General features: G+C 38.4%; 1 protein-coding gene across 2 annotated transcripts; it reads right to left on the bottom strand.

The window, feature by feature from the left end:
• Nucleotides 1-562: 562 nt before the first annotated feature.
• On the bottom strand, nucleotides 563-12,221 carry LOC128467438 (acylphosphatase-2-like). Of its 2 annotated transcripts, XM_053449082.1 has the most exons (4): nucleotides 12,117-12,221; nucleotides 10,551-10,567; nucleotides 10,063-10,172; nucleotides 563-819 (listed from the first exon to the last, which is right to left on the bottom strand). In XM_053449082.1, the coding sequence occupies exons 1-4, from the start codon at nucleotides 12,169-12,171 to the stop codon at nucleotides 705-707; spliced, it is 297 nt and encodes a 98-aa protein (XP_053305057.1). In that variant the 5' UTR covers nucleotides 12,172-12,221; the 3' UTR covers nucleotides 563-704. The 2 variants fall into 2 exon arrangements, with proteins under 2 accessions (XP_053305057.1, XP_053305058.1); XM_053449083.1 differs by lacking the exon at nucleotides 10,551-10,567 and having other exon boundaries at nucleotides 12,117-12,184.
• Between the last annotated feature and the right edge of the window lie 923 nt (nucleotides 12,222-13,144).

Here is a 13,144-nt window from a genome sequence, read left to right on the forward strand (position 1 = left end):
TAGTATATCCTTGGGCGTAATAGTAAGTCCTCCAGCACCAACTGCCTAGATTATAGCATAACTTACCCATATACATATAAAGCATTGGGAAAATGTTTAAGGCTATCTAGGTTAACCACACACAGGAACAGACTGAAAACACAGCAGTTAGTACTTAGTTACCTGGGCTGCAGGTCTTAGTAACTGTTTTGCCACATCCAGTGTGCCACCGCTGATAGGCTGCCTGCTCATTGCATTACTGTTAAAGTAGGGTTTTTTTGTAAGCAATTAGGCCCACTGTCAGGTTGTTAGAACACAGCCTTCCGTCTACAAAAAAAACTCTCTACGGAGCTAATCAAGGTATCTAACTAACAACGGCTTGACCTTTTAAAAAATGATCAAGCAACCGTATTTCATGATCAAAGAAAACAGGCACTACAACAGATCAGATCTCTATTATCTACAGAAGGGGCTGTCGTACAGGACGACTTATGACTGCTGAAATAGTCTTGATCACAATTAACACAAATACCTTGTAGGACTTGTATGATAAAAAAACTTTATTTTTGTGTACAGTTAAGCTTTAGCTTAGTTTAAAGAACACATCCACATGTTACTTACTTATAAGCTTGAAGTATTAATGAAATAATGTTGCATTCCTAATGGTAGCACAAATAAGGAGTAGGTCAAGTTAAGAATGAAAGGAATTAAACAATTACACCAACTTAATACTTAGTTTTAAAACTTGAATGTTCCAGAGTTGATATTTGCTTCTCATTTGAGAAAACTGCCTTATCGATCCGAGACATGGGGCTTCCAACGTTCTTTAACCAATTCTTCCTATAAAAAAAGAATAGAATCTATATTCACATAAAATTATCAGTGAAGCATTTAGCATTCAATTTACAAGGTTTCAGTGTTGCTAGAGCTTCCTTATGATGGCCCTTAAAATATACTGAGATAAATAGAAATAAATTCTGTATTTTTGTATGGAGCATTAGAGCCTTTTTTCGCTCCAGGTATCCCAGGCTGCTTATTCTTTCTAGGGAGGCAGGTCCGAAATAAGGTCAGTCCCTGAGCTCTACTGGGACAGAATTGCCTGTTTTCCTCTTTCTTCCCCTGATGCCCATAATTTCTAAGAGCTCAGAATTTTCATTTCTTCCATTTTTTTCCCCTCCACTATGCTTAATTATTTTTCCTTCATTGCCTCTTATAACAAATCATTTTGTAGCCCACTTTGGTTGATTCCTTTATTTAAAGGGTTAGAGTGACCTATGATACTTGACAACTCTTCTACAAATCAGTTGTAACATAGGAACACCCTATTTAGGCAAAACCTTTCCATTTAAAGGGGCTGCCAAACTTTATTCCGGGGTTCAATAGAGTACCTTACTGATCTCTGTTTCACTGACAAAAGCTGGTTGTTCTCCTACCTGGTGGATGCCTACTGGCATGTTGTAATTAACAGCGCTGGCTCAATCTGCACTTTCAGACAAAGTGAATTTTTCCCTGTTGACCTTGTTTTCTACAGGGGAGAGGTTTGGCAATCTTTTTTTACATACAACGATCCGCCATAACATTATGATCACTGACAGGTGAAGTGAATAACACTGATAGTCTTGTTATCATGGCACCTATCAGCGTGTGGGATATATATATATAAATATTTCGTCCTCAAAGTTGATGTGTTAGAAGCAGGGAAAATGGGCAAGCGTAAGGATCTGAGTGACTTTGACAAGGGCCAAATTGTGATGGCTTAACAAATGGGTCACATCATCTCCAAAACCTCAGCTTTTGTGGGGTGTTCCCAGTCTGCAGTGGTCACTACCCATCAAAAGTGGTGCAAGGAAGGGTCATGCACGTGTGATCAAATCCAACAGATGAGCAACTGTAGCTCAAATTGCTGAAAAAGTTAAAATAATAATAGCCATGGATAGTATTTACTGTATAAGATAAAGTATTTTATGCATCACTTAATCTATTAGGCATAGATGAGGGTACACTATTTGAGGGCTGCAAATAGGCCACTTTCTTAGCTATCTCAGGTTGACCAAAGAGGTCTCAATACAAATGACTGAAGTACTTGTTTTAAGGTAAGGATGAACAGAATTCCCATCCTGTCTGAGATCCTCGTGGATTGTGCACCCCTTCCTAGGTCATCCAAGAAATGATGGTGCTCAATCAGAGATAATTAATATTACAACCTGGAAAATAGGCATGGTTGTTATGTGGTTTGTTGTGCCTCATATTGCAAGGGATTCAAAGCAGGAGCCCATGGTGACATGGGCATGGTCTCCTTATGGTTACCTTCAATGAAATAACAAACATGTGTTCCATTCATCTAGTGGATGACATTCACATGTTTTTTTAAACAAAATAGAGACAAGAAACAACTGCAATGGAAATTATTTGTATGCAAAATAAAATGAGGGTAAGGAACTAAGAAGACAGCCCTATCTTACCATCAAACCTACCCTAGATACCAGGTGAATTAATAAGTCTCATTCTTGCAAGAACATCACTGTAGATGTCAAAATCAATAGTGGGTCTGACCTCTGACTGGGCCTGCACATTGCATATGGCTTTATGAAGTAGCCTAAATTGACTCGTGTATGATGGCCTTTTTGTCAGTTCCAAGAGTAATCCTCCCTTTCTATTTAAAATGGCCTAATAATTATAATGAATTTATGTAGCTATGAAATGGTCATCAGGGAAAATCCAAATAGATTTGAAACCTGGAGACTGTTCTATTTTGTATTATACCTCAAAATTCATTTAAAAAAGTAGTAGTTCAAAAGTGTGGGGTCGCTTAGCTGTTTTCATGAAAAACAAGGATATTTCTAGCTGTAACATAATTGCAAAAGTGTTTTCTAACGATCAATTAGCCGTTTAAATGTAAACTTGGATTAGTGAACACAGTGAAATGTGTGATTGGAACACAGGCGTGTTTGGAGTAGCAGCAAATACCAGTGGGGACTATCGATAGGACCGATGAAAGTAGGTGAACAACTAAAATGAGATCTATACATGACCATAATGAAGCCTAGCAAACACATAACCTTTTAAGTGTGGTGCACTAGTAAAGTGCCAAACCACACTATTTGCCACTTTGTTTGGGCTACAAAATTAATCGGCGGGCTACAAAGTATTAACTTGGAACTTTAAAGGAATGTAGAATTTTAGTTATGAAGAAAGACTATAAAAACTAAACTTGAGAGGTGATCTGATCACATTGTACAAATACATACAAGGTCAGTATAAACATCTCTCTCTAGTGATCTGTTCACCTAGAGGTCTCTACAAAAGGCACGGGGTCATCAGTTGAAACCTGAGGAAAGGAGATTTTAGCATCAGCATAGGAAAGGGTCCTTCATAGTAAGAATATGGAACTCTCTCCCTAAGGATGTTGTTTATCCAACTCCGTGGATATTTTTAAGAAGGGTCTGGATGTTTTTTCTGGTTAAGCATAACATAAAGGTCTACAACTGTTGAAAAGAAAGTAGTATAGGCAAGTTGGGAGTAATCGGATTGCCAATATGGAATCAAGAAATATTTTTTCCCCCTGTTGTGGCACAATTGTAAATTGCCTCAAGTAGAGTTTTTTTGCCTTCTTTTGGATGAACCTTAGAACTCAAGAAGTAAGTTTGTGTGAAAGGTTGAACTTGATGCACTGAAGTCATTTTTCAACCTACTGCATTGTAGTACACTATACTACATTACTATACTAATTGTATACAGCTAAGCCTAAGACCATTCATGAATTGATGAGGCGCAGAGGGAGTTTCAGGCTTGATACAAGGCAGCCTCTTTCAACTGTGCAAGGTTTCTATTAATGTATGTAATTTCTTGTGTAGAAGACACATAGGAGGGTCATGTTCTACCACATCTACCAATCGCATTAGCAAAGCAAGGACACCAACTAGCGTTTACACAGAAAACTGCTTCCATTGTACACTTAGGAAGACACAATTGGTATCATAAATATATAAAGTATAATAATGACTCCTCAGAACCCAGATGGCAAATAAAACAGTGATGCACAACAACTATTATATTTTAAAAACATGGGGCCACTGCAGGAGGACAGTGAGGGGTTTGATCATTTCTGCTATTTATGTGGATTCCAAAACAAAGAAGGGTTCAGGTTTAAACATGAAAATTGATATCCAAGTATTGCTCTTTTGCAATTTGTGAATATAATTTCTTAGCAGATTGTGTTACTTTTGGGATGAATGGCAGCGCCCCACTCTTTGGTACAAAGTGCAGCTATTAACTTTAAATGATCCTCCGCAAAAAACACGATGAGTTTTAAAGTCCCTTTATACTTTGTCCCAATTTGATAGAAAGCCCCCCTGTAACACCACAACAGCCACCATCTCGCCACAAGTGGAAATAAGGCTTTCGTATAACACCACAAGGTTTCTGCAAGCCCAAGGCTACTTTTCAAGATTGAACACTTTCCTGTAACATCTCAAAGTCTCTTCAAGCCACCACCTTGCCACAAGCTAGCTGCAAGATAGAAAGCTTTAATATTACACTACAAGGTCTCTGCAAGCCACCATCTTGCCACAAGCTAGCTGCAAGATAGAAAGCTTTAATATTACACTACAAGGTCTCTGCAAGCCACCATCTTGCCACAAGCTCTAACCCACTCTAACCTATCCTTCGATTGATGTATTTTTAAATAAGAATGTGTTCCAGTATGTTTTTTAAAGTTCTAATTAAAGACCATATTGTATCAAAAAAGAAGACATTTTGTTTTGCACAAACATTGCACATGACCCGAGGTTCATATCACAATCTCACTCATAAATGGAGGGAGAGTTTAATAGCCAAGAGAAGTCTTCCTCCACCTCATTTGTGGCAGTAATAAACTGAGCATGGGGTTGTCAAGCGCACTAGCTCATATTCTACAAATGGGCAGGAGATGACCAGAACCTCTCTCTTTTCTCAGACATTTTTCCAGTACAGTATCATGAAAGATGTATACATTCACAGAAGAAAATCCGTTTCGCCATTATACTGCAGGGTAATACATTACACGGGCTGGTAGGTAACATGTGAAACATGACCTTGAAAACATATCCAATGTGGTCACCATACTGGAGAATAATACTTATTACCAATAGCTGCTGAAGGGCATACAGATGCCTCTTTCCTTATACTGTGTGTGATGAGACAATGTGAATCCAACAAAAGAGATGCCTCTTACCTATTCTCCCACTGCAGGTGTACTAGGAATGTAAATGAAACGCTCAATACTAACTGCCTACAGAGTATTTGGTTTGAGTAAATGTTCTACTGGTAAGGGGACTGCCAAGTTACCTTAGTCCTTAACCAAACACACTGCTGTAAGATAGACGAAATATATGGTCCACGGAGTGCTATTAACTAGCTAAGATAAGAAGAACCATTTTTCCTGATGAAAACTCCAGCTTGGGATAGTTTTATTCTGTGGGGGAGGGGGGAGCAGTTGAATTGAACCGTGACTTGGTAAAATAGGTAAATTATATGAGTTGGAACCCACTCATTACCCAATACATGATTTTTTTTCCAATTTCACAGAACTTGACTGTCATGCGTGTCATCTGACTTCACAGAGACAAGATAAACTTGGGAGCATTGCTCTACTTAAGCAATCAAATGAAGCTGTTCTTGACCTTAAATCATCATTAAATTTATGGCGCTATAATTATTAAGAATGAGGGAAAAGTTCAATAAACACATAACAAACAAAACTGAATAATTATCTTGACAAGTGGCATTAAATAGCCCAGCTCATGAAGAGGGTAATTCTAAACATGCCTAAATAGACCATTTAATGCTCTCTAATATACCGTATTATGCAAATAAAAATTAGCTGATCAGGCACTTTTCATTTAAAGTTCTACCACATAACATCAATGGAGACATTTTAAGAAGCCTTTTCAGGTTCTTATGGCAACTACCTAGTAATGCATGCGTTTGTATCACAGGACAATTAAGCATTCCCTGAAACATTTGACTTGATTAAAAGATCCGACACTGAACGGAACATAGAACTAGGTGGAACTGCTCTTTTAAGTTCATACATGGTGCTTTCATTCATTTATATTATTGGTCCGCATATAGGTTTTCCTGCGGCTGCAATACCGGGAACTGCTGCATGTGTCTGAGCGATGGTTTGTACATTTTTTTTCCGAATGCAAATTACAGATATACTTTTCCTAAATATAGTTGTCCTAAAAACTAATAATATCTCATCGTAACTTGGAGGTTGAAAAATGTTTATTTTTTTTTTTTAAGAGAACCAGCCCTTAAAAACATCTGTGGGACAGATGTGTACAGAAAAAAGACCTATAAGATGACTAATGGTACGGGAGCTCAAGTGCTTCTTACTATTACCATTATATTTTTATTTATAATCAACAATAAAAACAGAATGTGCACTTTCCCATGGGTATATATATAATGTCAGATGCAGTCTACAAACACCTTGTAAGTTTTGCATGTGTGGAAATTGCTGAAGGTTTATACAAACTGGAGCAGATTGTCACGTTCTGCCCAGGCTGCGGAGCTGCATATCTGTCTTGCTTCAGTTTCTCTGTTTTGCTTCGATCCATTCCTGGATTTCCTTTTGCTCTGTTCTGATCTTCCATTCCTTGCTTCTGCTTCAGCTCTGTTTCCTTTATAAGGTGCGCCCCACCCGTGTGTTCTGTTTGTCTCAGTCTGCAGTCTACAGGTATGTCTCTGTGCTACATGTTTGGTTTACATGTTTGGTTTACTTCGTACCACTGTCAGCAGGGATTAGCGTTAGGACCCACCGTCATTGGAGTACTTTGGCGCAGTGGTGGACTAAGCATACTATGGCCATATGATGTGACGGAATCTCCAATTGTTATCACACAGTTCTAGGCTAGTTCCTGTATTCATGTTTGTCTGTCTCTTATGTACCTTTGCCCTTCTTCCTTGTATCATCTGAGGATTCTGGTTCCTCTCTCCTCTCCCCATGTCCTAGTCAATATGGCCTATCCTTGCTTAAAGGAGAAGCGTCCGAGGATTCCAGCTCCTCACTCCTTCCCCTGTGTTCCTTGCCTTGTTCCCTGTCCTTTGTTGTGCCCTGTATCATGTATATCTTGTCTAGTAATGTTTATTCCTTGTCTGGTTCACTGTAGTGACCTGTAACATGTATGTCTTGTCTGGTTATGTTTTGTGCTTGGTCTCCCTGTCCCTTGCTTGTTATGTTTCTGCTATATCCTTTGCTTCGCTTCCATACTCCCTGCCTGCAGCATCCTGCACGGGATTCTAGTGATATGTTTCATGCCTGCTCCAGGGTGCCTGCAGGATATCACTTTGTTTCATTCTGGACTTCATTCGCTGCTATATCAGGGCACTGGTGTTTGGCTGCACAACCCTAGGTGCTCAACACCTGGGTGAGTGTGGTCGCCCTGCAACCAGGCCCTGTCCAACTCCACTACTGCACTGTGACTCCTGCACACAATCTTTGGGTGCGCTGGGTCCTTTCAGTCATCTGTTTGGACCCAGTCCGTGACACAGATAAGTCACGGTCAGGGAGAGTAAAGTTTAATAACCATGTTAAACTTTGTGGTAGATGCTTATTGTAAAGACATGGGTGACCCTAGTGGGGTGCGGCATCCAGGGTGACTTGACTCTTGTGGGGGCTCCCATTGGCAACAATATCATGTAACTGCCATGAGAACACTGACAACGAGAGTGATTCGTGTTTTCCCAAGAAGACTACCAAGCAACCGGGGAGGTTTCTAGGTTATAAAAAGATCTCGAGTAAAGCTCTGCGCCATGCCTTTTCCATAATCCATGTCCCTTTACATATGCATGTAAAGGTACATATTTAATAAATGTGGTATCAATAGGGACAAGAGGAACAAATGTATTTGGGTTCCAAAGAAAGATTGTCTCTTTTGGTATTTAAGGAAAGTGACAGATCCGCTTTGCTGCTGTTCTGTTTCCTAAGTACATTTCTACTGACCATCTGCCACAAGCCACTGGCCCAGTTCCTAACTATACATCTGCCAATTGTGTTGACTACTGCTGGCTACAAAGCTGTCCTCTGCACTGTTTGACCAAGAGCTATCCGATATGTGCTTCTCTTAGGATCCTGGCACCCATGCTACAGTATGATTGTGTGCTTCCTGTCTCCGCATCATTCGTCTTGCCTTTTATTACAGATTAATAAACACAACTAATCTGTAAACCATGGGGAAGGTATCAGCAATTTATTTTATCACGATCTACATGATTATATCTCCCCGTTAAGTTATTACTACCCATTTATTAAAACCGCCATCCCACTCTACTAGCAAATACACCTTAGGAGATTTGTCATTTTATTCTTTGCTATGAAGATTTAATCACAAAAATAACAGAAACATTTACTTCGTGTTAAAGTGATTACTAGATGACAGATGAAAGCACCATAGTCGTACTTGGGAACATCCCAGGGTAAGCTACCTGTAGTGATGCCAAATCCCTTTTATTTTACAAAGTATTACACAATAACATTTTCTTTTGGAGAATAATAAATATCCACGTTTGAGCTTAAAGGTCCTGGTGTGGCCTTTAAGTGGTATTTTCCATGTGCCCACTATTATGTGCTTTTGTTTTTTTATTTAATAGGGTGTCAAAGGTTTGATTTTATTACTATAATATTATGTGATGTCTTTTGAGTGACAAGTCTGCAGCTGTTTCCATCCACACAACTTCTTGAGCTCCTACTAGCTGGGAACACTTCACTGATGGTGGTTTCATTTATTAATAAATTCTATCTGGATTATCTGCTTGGAAATGCACTCACAAGGGGGACATCTTGTAAATGTAATGGTACCACTCAGCTATTATATGCATTGAAGTGTATTGTTTCTGTAATATTTATGATTTAGCCATGTAGTAATCTTGGGGATTATTATTATTATTATCTTTTATTTATATAGCGCCAACAATCTACGCAGCGCTTAATACAATACATATATTCAAGGGGTATGACAAGATGAGAATTGACAGACTAAGACAAACCGATACATTAGATGGAGAGAGCCCGGCTCGCAAGCTTACAATCTTGAGGATACTTCCTAGCATTCCCAAATCATAAATATCCTTGCTTCTATTTTATTTTTAATATCAGGATAATACCCCAATATGTAAATTAAGACACATAATTTAAGATACAGCATTGATATATTTTAAAAACAATACAAATAATTATGAGTTTGGAGTTTATCGGGGCAGAACTAGGTTTTAGGGGCCCTAAGTAATTTATCATGACTTGATGTTTACTCCAAGTAAGAAAAAAAAACTAAAAAAAAACCTAGTCATATGCTAATGAAGGCCATATTTTTTTCACAATGTTAATAATAATAATCATCATCAGGGGACAGGTGGCAACATTCAGCACTGTGGATAAAGTCCCACTAAACATACTAACACATTTTAGACAAGCCACTTACTGGAGTATATAGACATGTCCAACACACAGTCTTTAAGAAGAACTTCATAGAAAAAAAACATGATCCATAAATGAGCTAGTAAAAATCAAATCAGAGTGTAAACGTGTAACAATGCTAAGTTCTGGCAATAGCCCAAATTCTTCAAATCACAGCAACAGAGTGGGCTATTGCCCCCTTACCAAGTCTACCCTGGTCGGTGCTAAAACTTCATGATGAGGTCTGTGTCACACCTGTTTAGGTCACTCCTTCATCCTCCACATTTTTTTTTATTTGCATTATTATTATTTTTGTATAGTTACTGTATTGTTCTTTTGTTTTTATGCATCTCTGTTATGATGGAACAAATGTGTGACTGTACGTCTTATTTTGTTAACAAATTGCAGAACACAAACTTTATTTCCTATCTAGAGCAAATCATTACTACTTTCCATGAAACCTTGACCAGAACCTTGGGTTCGATCATTTGTAATGATATGCCTTAAAATGTTTCCATGACCAAGAGGGAAATTGACAATACTAAGCCACAAAGCCACCCTGCGTTTTTACAACAAAACCATCTCAAAGCATTCAAAAATTAGTGCTTACTACTTGTAATATTAGTGGTAAAGTAATGTATACTTACATGATTTCTACTATCTCTTTTGTCCCTTGAACTTGACCTATAACTGTTCCATGAGGAGTATTCTTAACCCAACCAACTGCAGAAACATGTTTTGCCTGATCTTCTGTGTACTTTAGTAAGAAACAAAGAAGAAAGAGCAAACAAGATATATACACATCTTATATACTACTACTACTACTACTAATAATAATAATAATAATAATAATAATACAGTATATGTAAGTATATATATATATAGTTATAGGGTAACAAATACAGTAAATTTCCTTCGAGAATCAGAGAGAAGACAGAAGTGTAATGTTAAGCCCATGCAATTTTAAATGTTATTATGTTATAGTGTATCTACAGTATATATCAGTATCGTTACAGTAAATGTTACTGTTGCTATGACATTCTTAGGAGAAACTGCAACTTGCATCAATGCCACAAGGATTGTTATTTGAGCCATCAAATAATGTAACATTGATAAAGTATAATATACACCATACCTTTCTGAAAAACACACCTGTGAAAAATAAAAATATAAAAAGTGAGACATTACACATATTAGATTTTTAATTTCTTAGATTTACAGGATATATATCCATACTTTTTTTTATTGTTAAAATGTTTTATTTTGCAAAAGCATTCAATGTGAAGTATCTTGCAACAGCATATGAGCTTTAGTGCTCTGACCAAGGTACAGTTTTAAAGGCTCATCATTATTTAATGTATCTATATGTAGGCTTGTATTGAAGACTTGCATTTTCTCCCTAACTAATATAGTGCCTTAAAATAACTCTTGTTTGTGAAAGTTATCTCAATCAATAGTAGGCATGTATGGAAGGCATAGTGACATAATTAAGGCTGAAAAAGACACAAGTCCATCAAGTTCAACCTCACTGTTGATCCAGAAGAAGACAAAAAAGGCCACATTGAAGCGATTTCCAATGTTTCCTCAAAAGGAATTCATTCTTGCTAGATGTTGCTTTAAAGTTAGTTTTGGGTGTTGTTTTTTTAATGACTTAAAACATTGTAAAGGCTCTATAACATATTTGAAAATATTTTCATTTGCACACAGATGGGTGCTGGAGGTACAAGGAAGATAAGGGAGACCACATTCCTATATGGTGGCCCTGCTCCACACTTCAACACTTTGGGACTTCTGTGGCAAAGGTGACTCAAGAGATTCCACTCAGAAGTCATCCTCTTCTTGACATCAAAATGAGTTGGCAAGTATAAAAAGTATAAAAATTTTGTCGCTTTTGTCAATGTTTGTTACAGACAGAGAGGTTTCCATGGGAGATCACAATTCTATCCAGTGGTAGGTTCCTGAGGGATTAGGAGATTGGGTTATAGTTTGATTTTATTCTGATTTATATTTGTTAAAATCAATAAAAAAGCTAATTGACAAAAAAGCAATATAAAGCTACTTTATGGAACACATGCAATGTTATAACGCCACCTTGTGGAATTCATTGCCCAGCTCCAAATGCATTCTTCTAAACAGGTTACATTAACAGCAGGGAAACTCTGGCACCTTCTGGCCTCACTTTATGAATTAGACACATTTGATTCACACCTTCTGCATTATCCAACACACATGACACCCTTTCCTTGTGTGGACCGAAGTTCTTCCTTATGGCTGTTCGCATACTATGCAAGCAGCAACAAAATCAACGTGGGGTTACGTAACCTCATTGTACATGACCCCACTGCACTCCTGCCTTTGGGAGTAGTTCAGTCCAGATCAGGCTGGCCCTGTAGCAAGAATTTGTCCTTGGGCGCTTACCTCTGCTCCTGATTCTGGACATACCTGTTCTTAATACTGGAAAACTGAAGTCCTCTTAGCCGTCTCTGAAACACTCTACAAGGCAAGCTGCCCTTCTATTGATACGGCATATTAGCCTGTACTGAGTCCAGCAACTGTGGTACAATGAGCAAGGCGCACATGCACACTCCCAATGTATGACAGCTGCTGGTAAATGAAATGGCAGTTTCAGTGAAGCAATGCCAGAATTTGTATATTTCAATACAAAAAATGGGCTTTTAAAAGAAGAAAAGTGAATTCCTACCTTGCACATCTCCGTGAATCTCATAATCCACTGACCAATATCCTGTCGAGCTCATGCTTTAAACTAGCAGATGCACCCAGTGACCAGGCTTTGATAGAGGTCTTCTGCCAATATCCAAAACGGGTTTGCTTGCTGCTAAATGCAGTGCAGGGGAATGGCAACAGCTACATAAAAATAGCTCAGTTATAATCTCAGTCTGTATTTTAGTGTGTGTGTTTGGCTATGTTACCGTGTGTGTAAGTCTCTGACTGTGTGTCCAGTTGTGTTAATTTGTCTGGTTGTGTTAGGGTGAGTGTCTGGGTGAGTAGGTGTTAGCATGTCTCAGTATATCAGTGTGTTTCTAGATATGCTGTGTGTGGATATGGATATGTGTATGTGACTGTCTGTGTATGTAAATTTGTTTGTGCATGTCACTCCATGATTCATTTTAGCTTTATTAATAATGATATAACATAATGAATGTGGGTGTGGTTTTGGTGGACATGATTTTAGTGTGTGTGGAGGGGCGTGTAGCGTTCGATCCTTGGACCCAGGCAACACAAAGTCTTGGGTCAGCTCTGTTTGCCATCAAATACGAACCTAGGGGCGTAACTAGAAGCCACGGTCTTGGTACAGGATCAACAGTGAGGTTGAACTTGATGGACTTTTTCAGCCTAAATTATGTCACTATGTCTTCCATACATGCCTACTATTGATTGAGATAACTTTCACAAACAAGAGTTATTTTAAGGCGCTATATTAGTTCGGGAGAAAATGCAACATGTCCCACAGTGCCACCTTTGCCTCAAACAGCTTGTGAGTGCCAATCTACCCCTCAACAGCCTGCCACTCAGATGCCTCCCCGTTAACAACTTCCAGGTCACAATTAATGGTGTTCCTCTTCTCCAACAGATATATAAAGGAGAGTATGAGAAGAAAGATCAGGACCGTTAATACATTAATGTTTATGACCTGACCAAGAAGGCAGTGAAGGGCAGCAGCCAGACCTTACATGTGCCAACTGGGTATGCCACGGGAACACATCAACA

The sequence above is a fragment of the Spea bombifrons genome, chromosome 10 (genome assembly GCF_027358695.1).
Source record: "Spea bombifrons isolate aSpeBom1 chromosome 10, aSpeBom1.2.pri, whole genome shotgun sequence".
NCBI lineage: Eukaryota > Metazoa > Chordata > Amphibia > Anura > Pelobatidae > Spea > Spea bombifrons.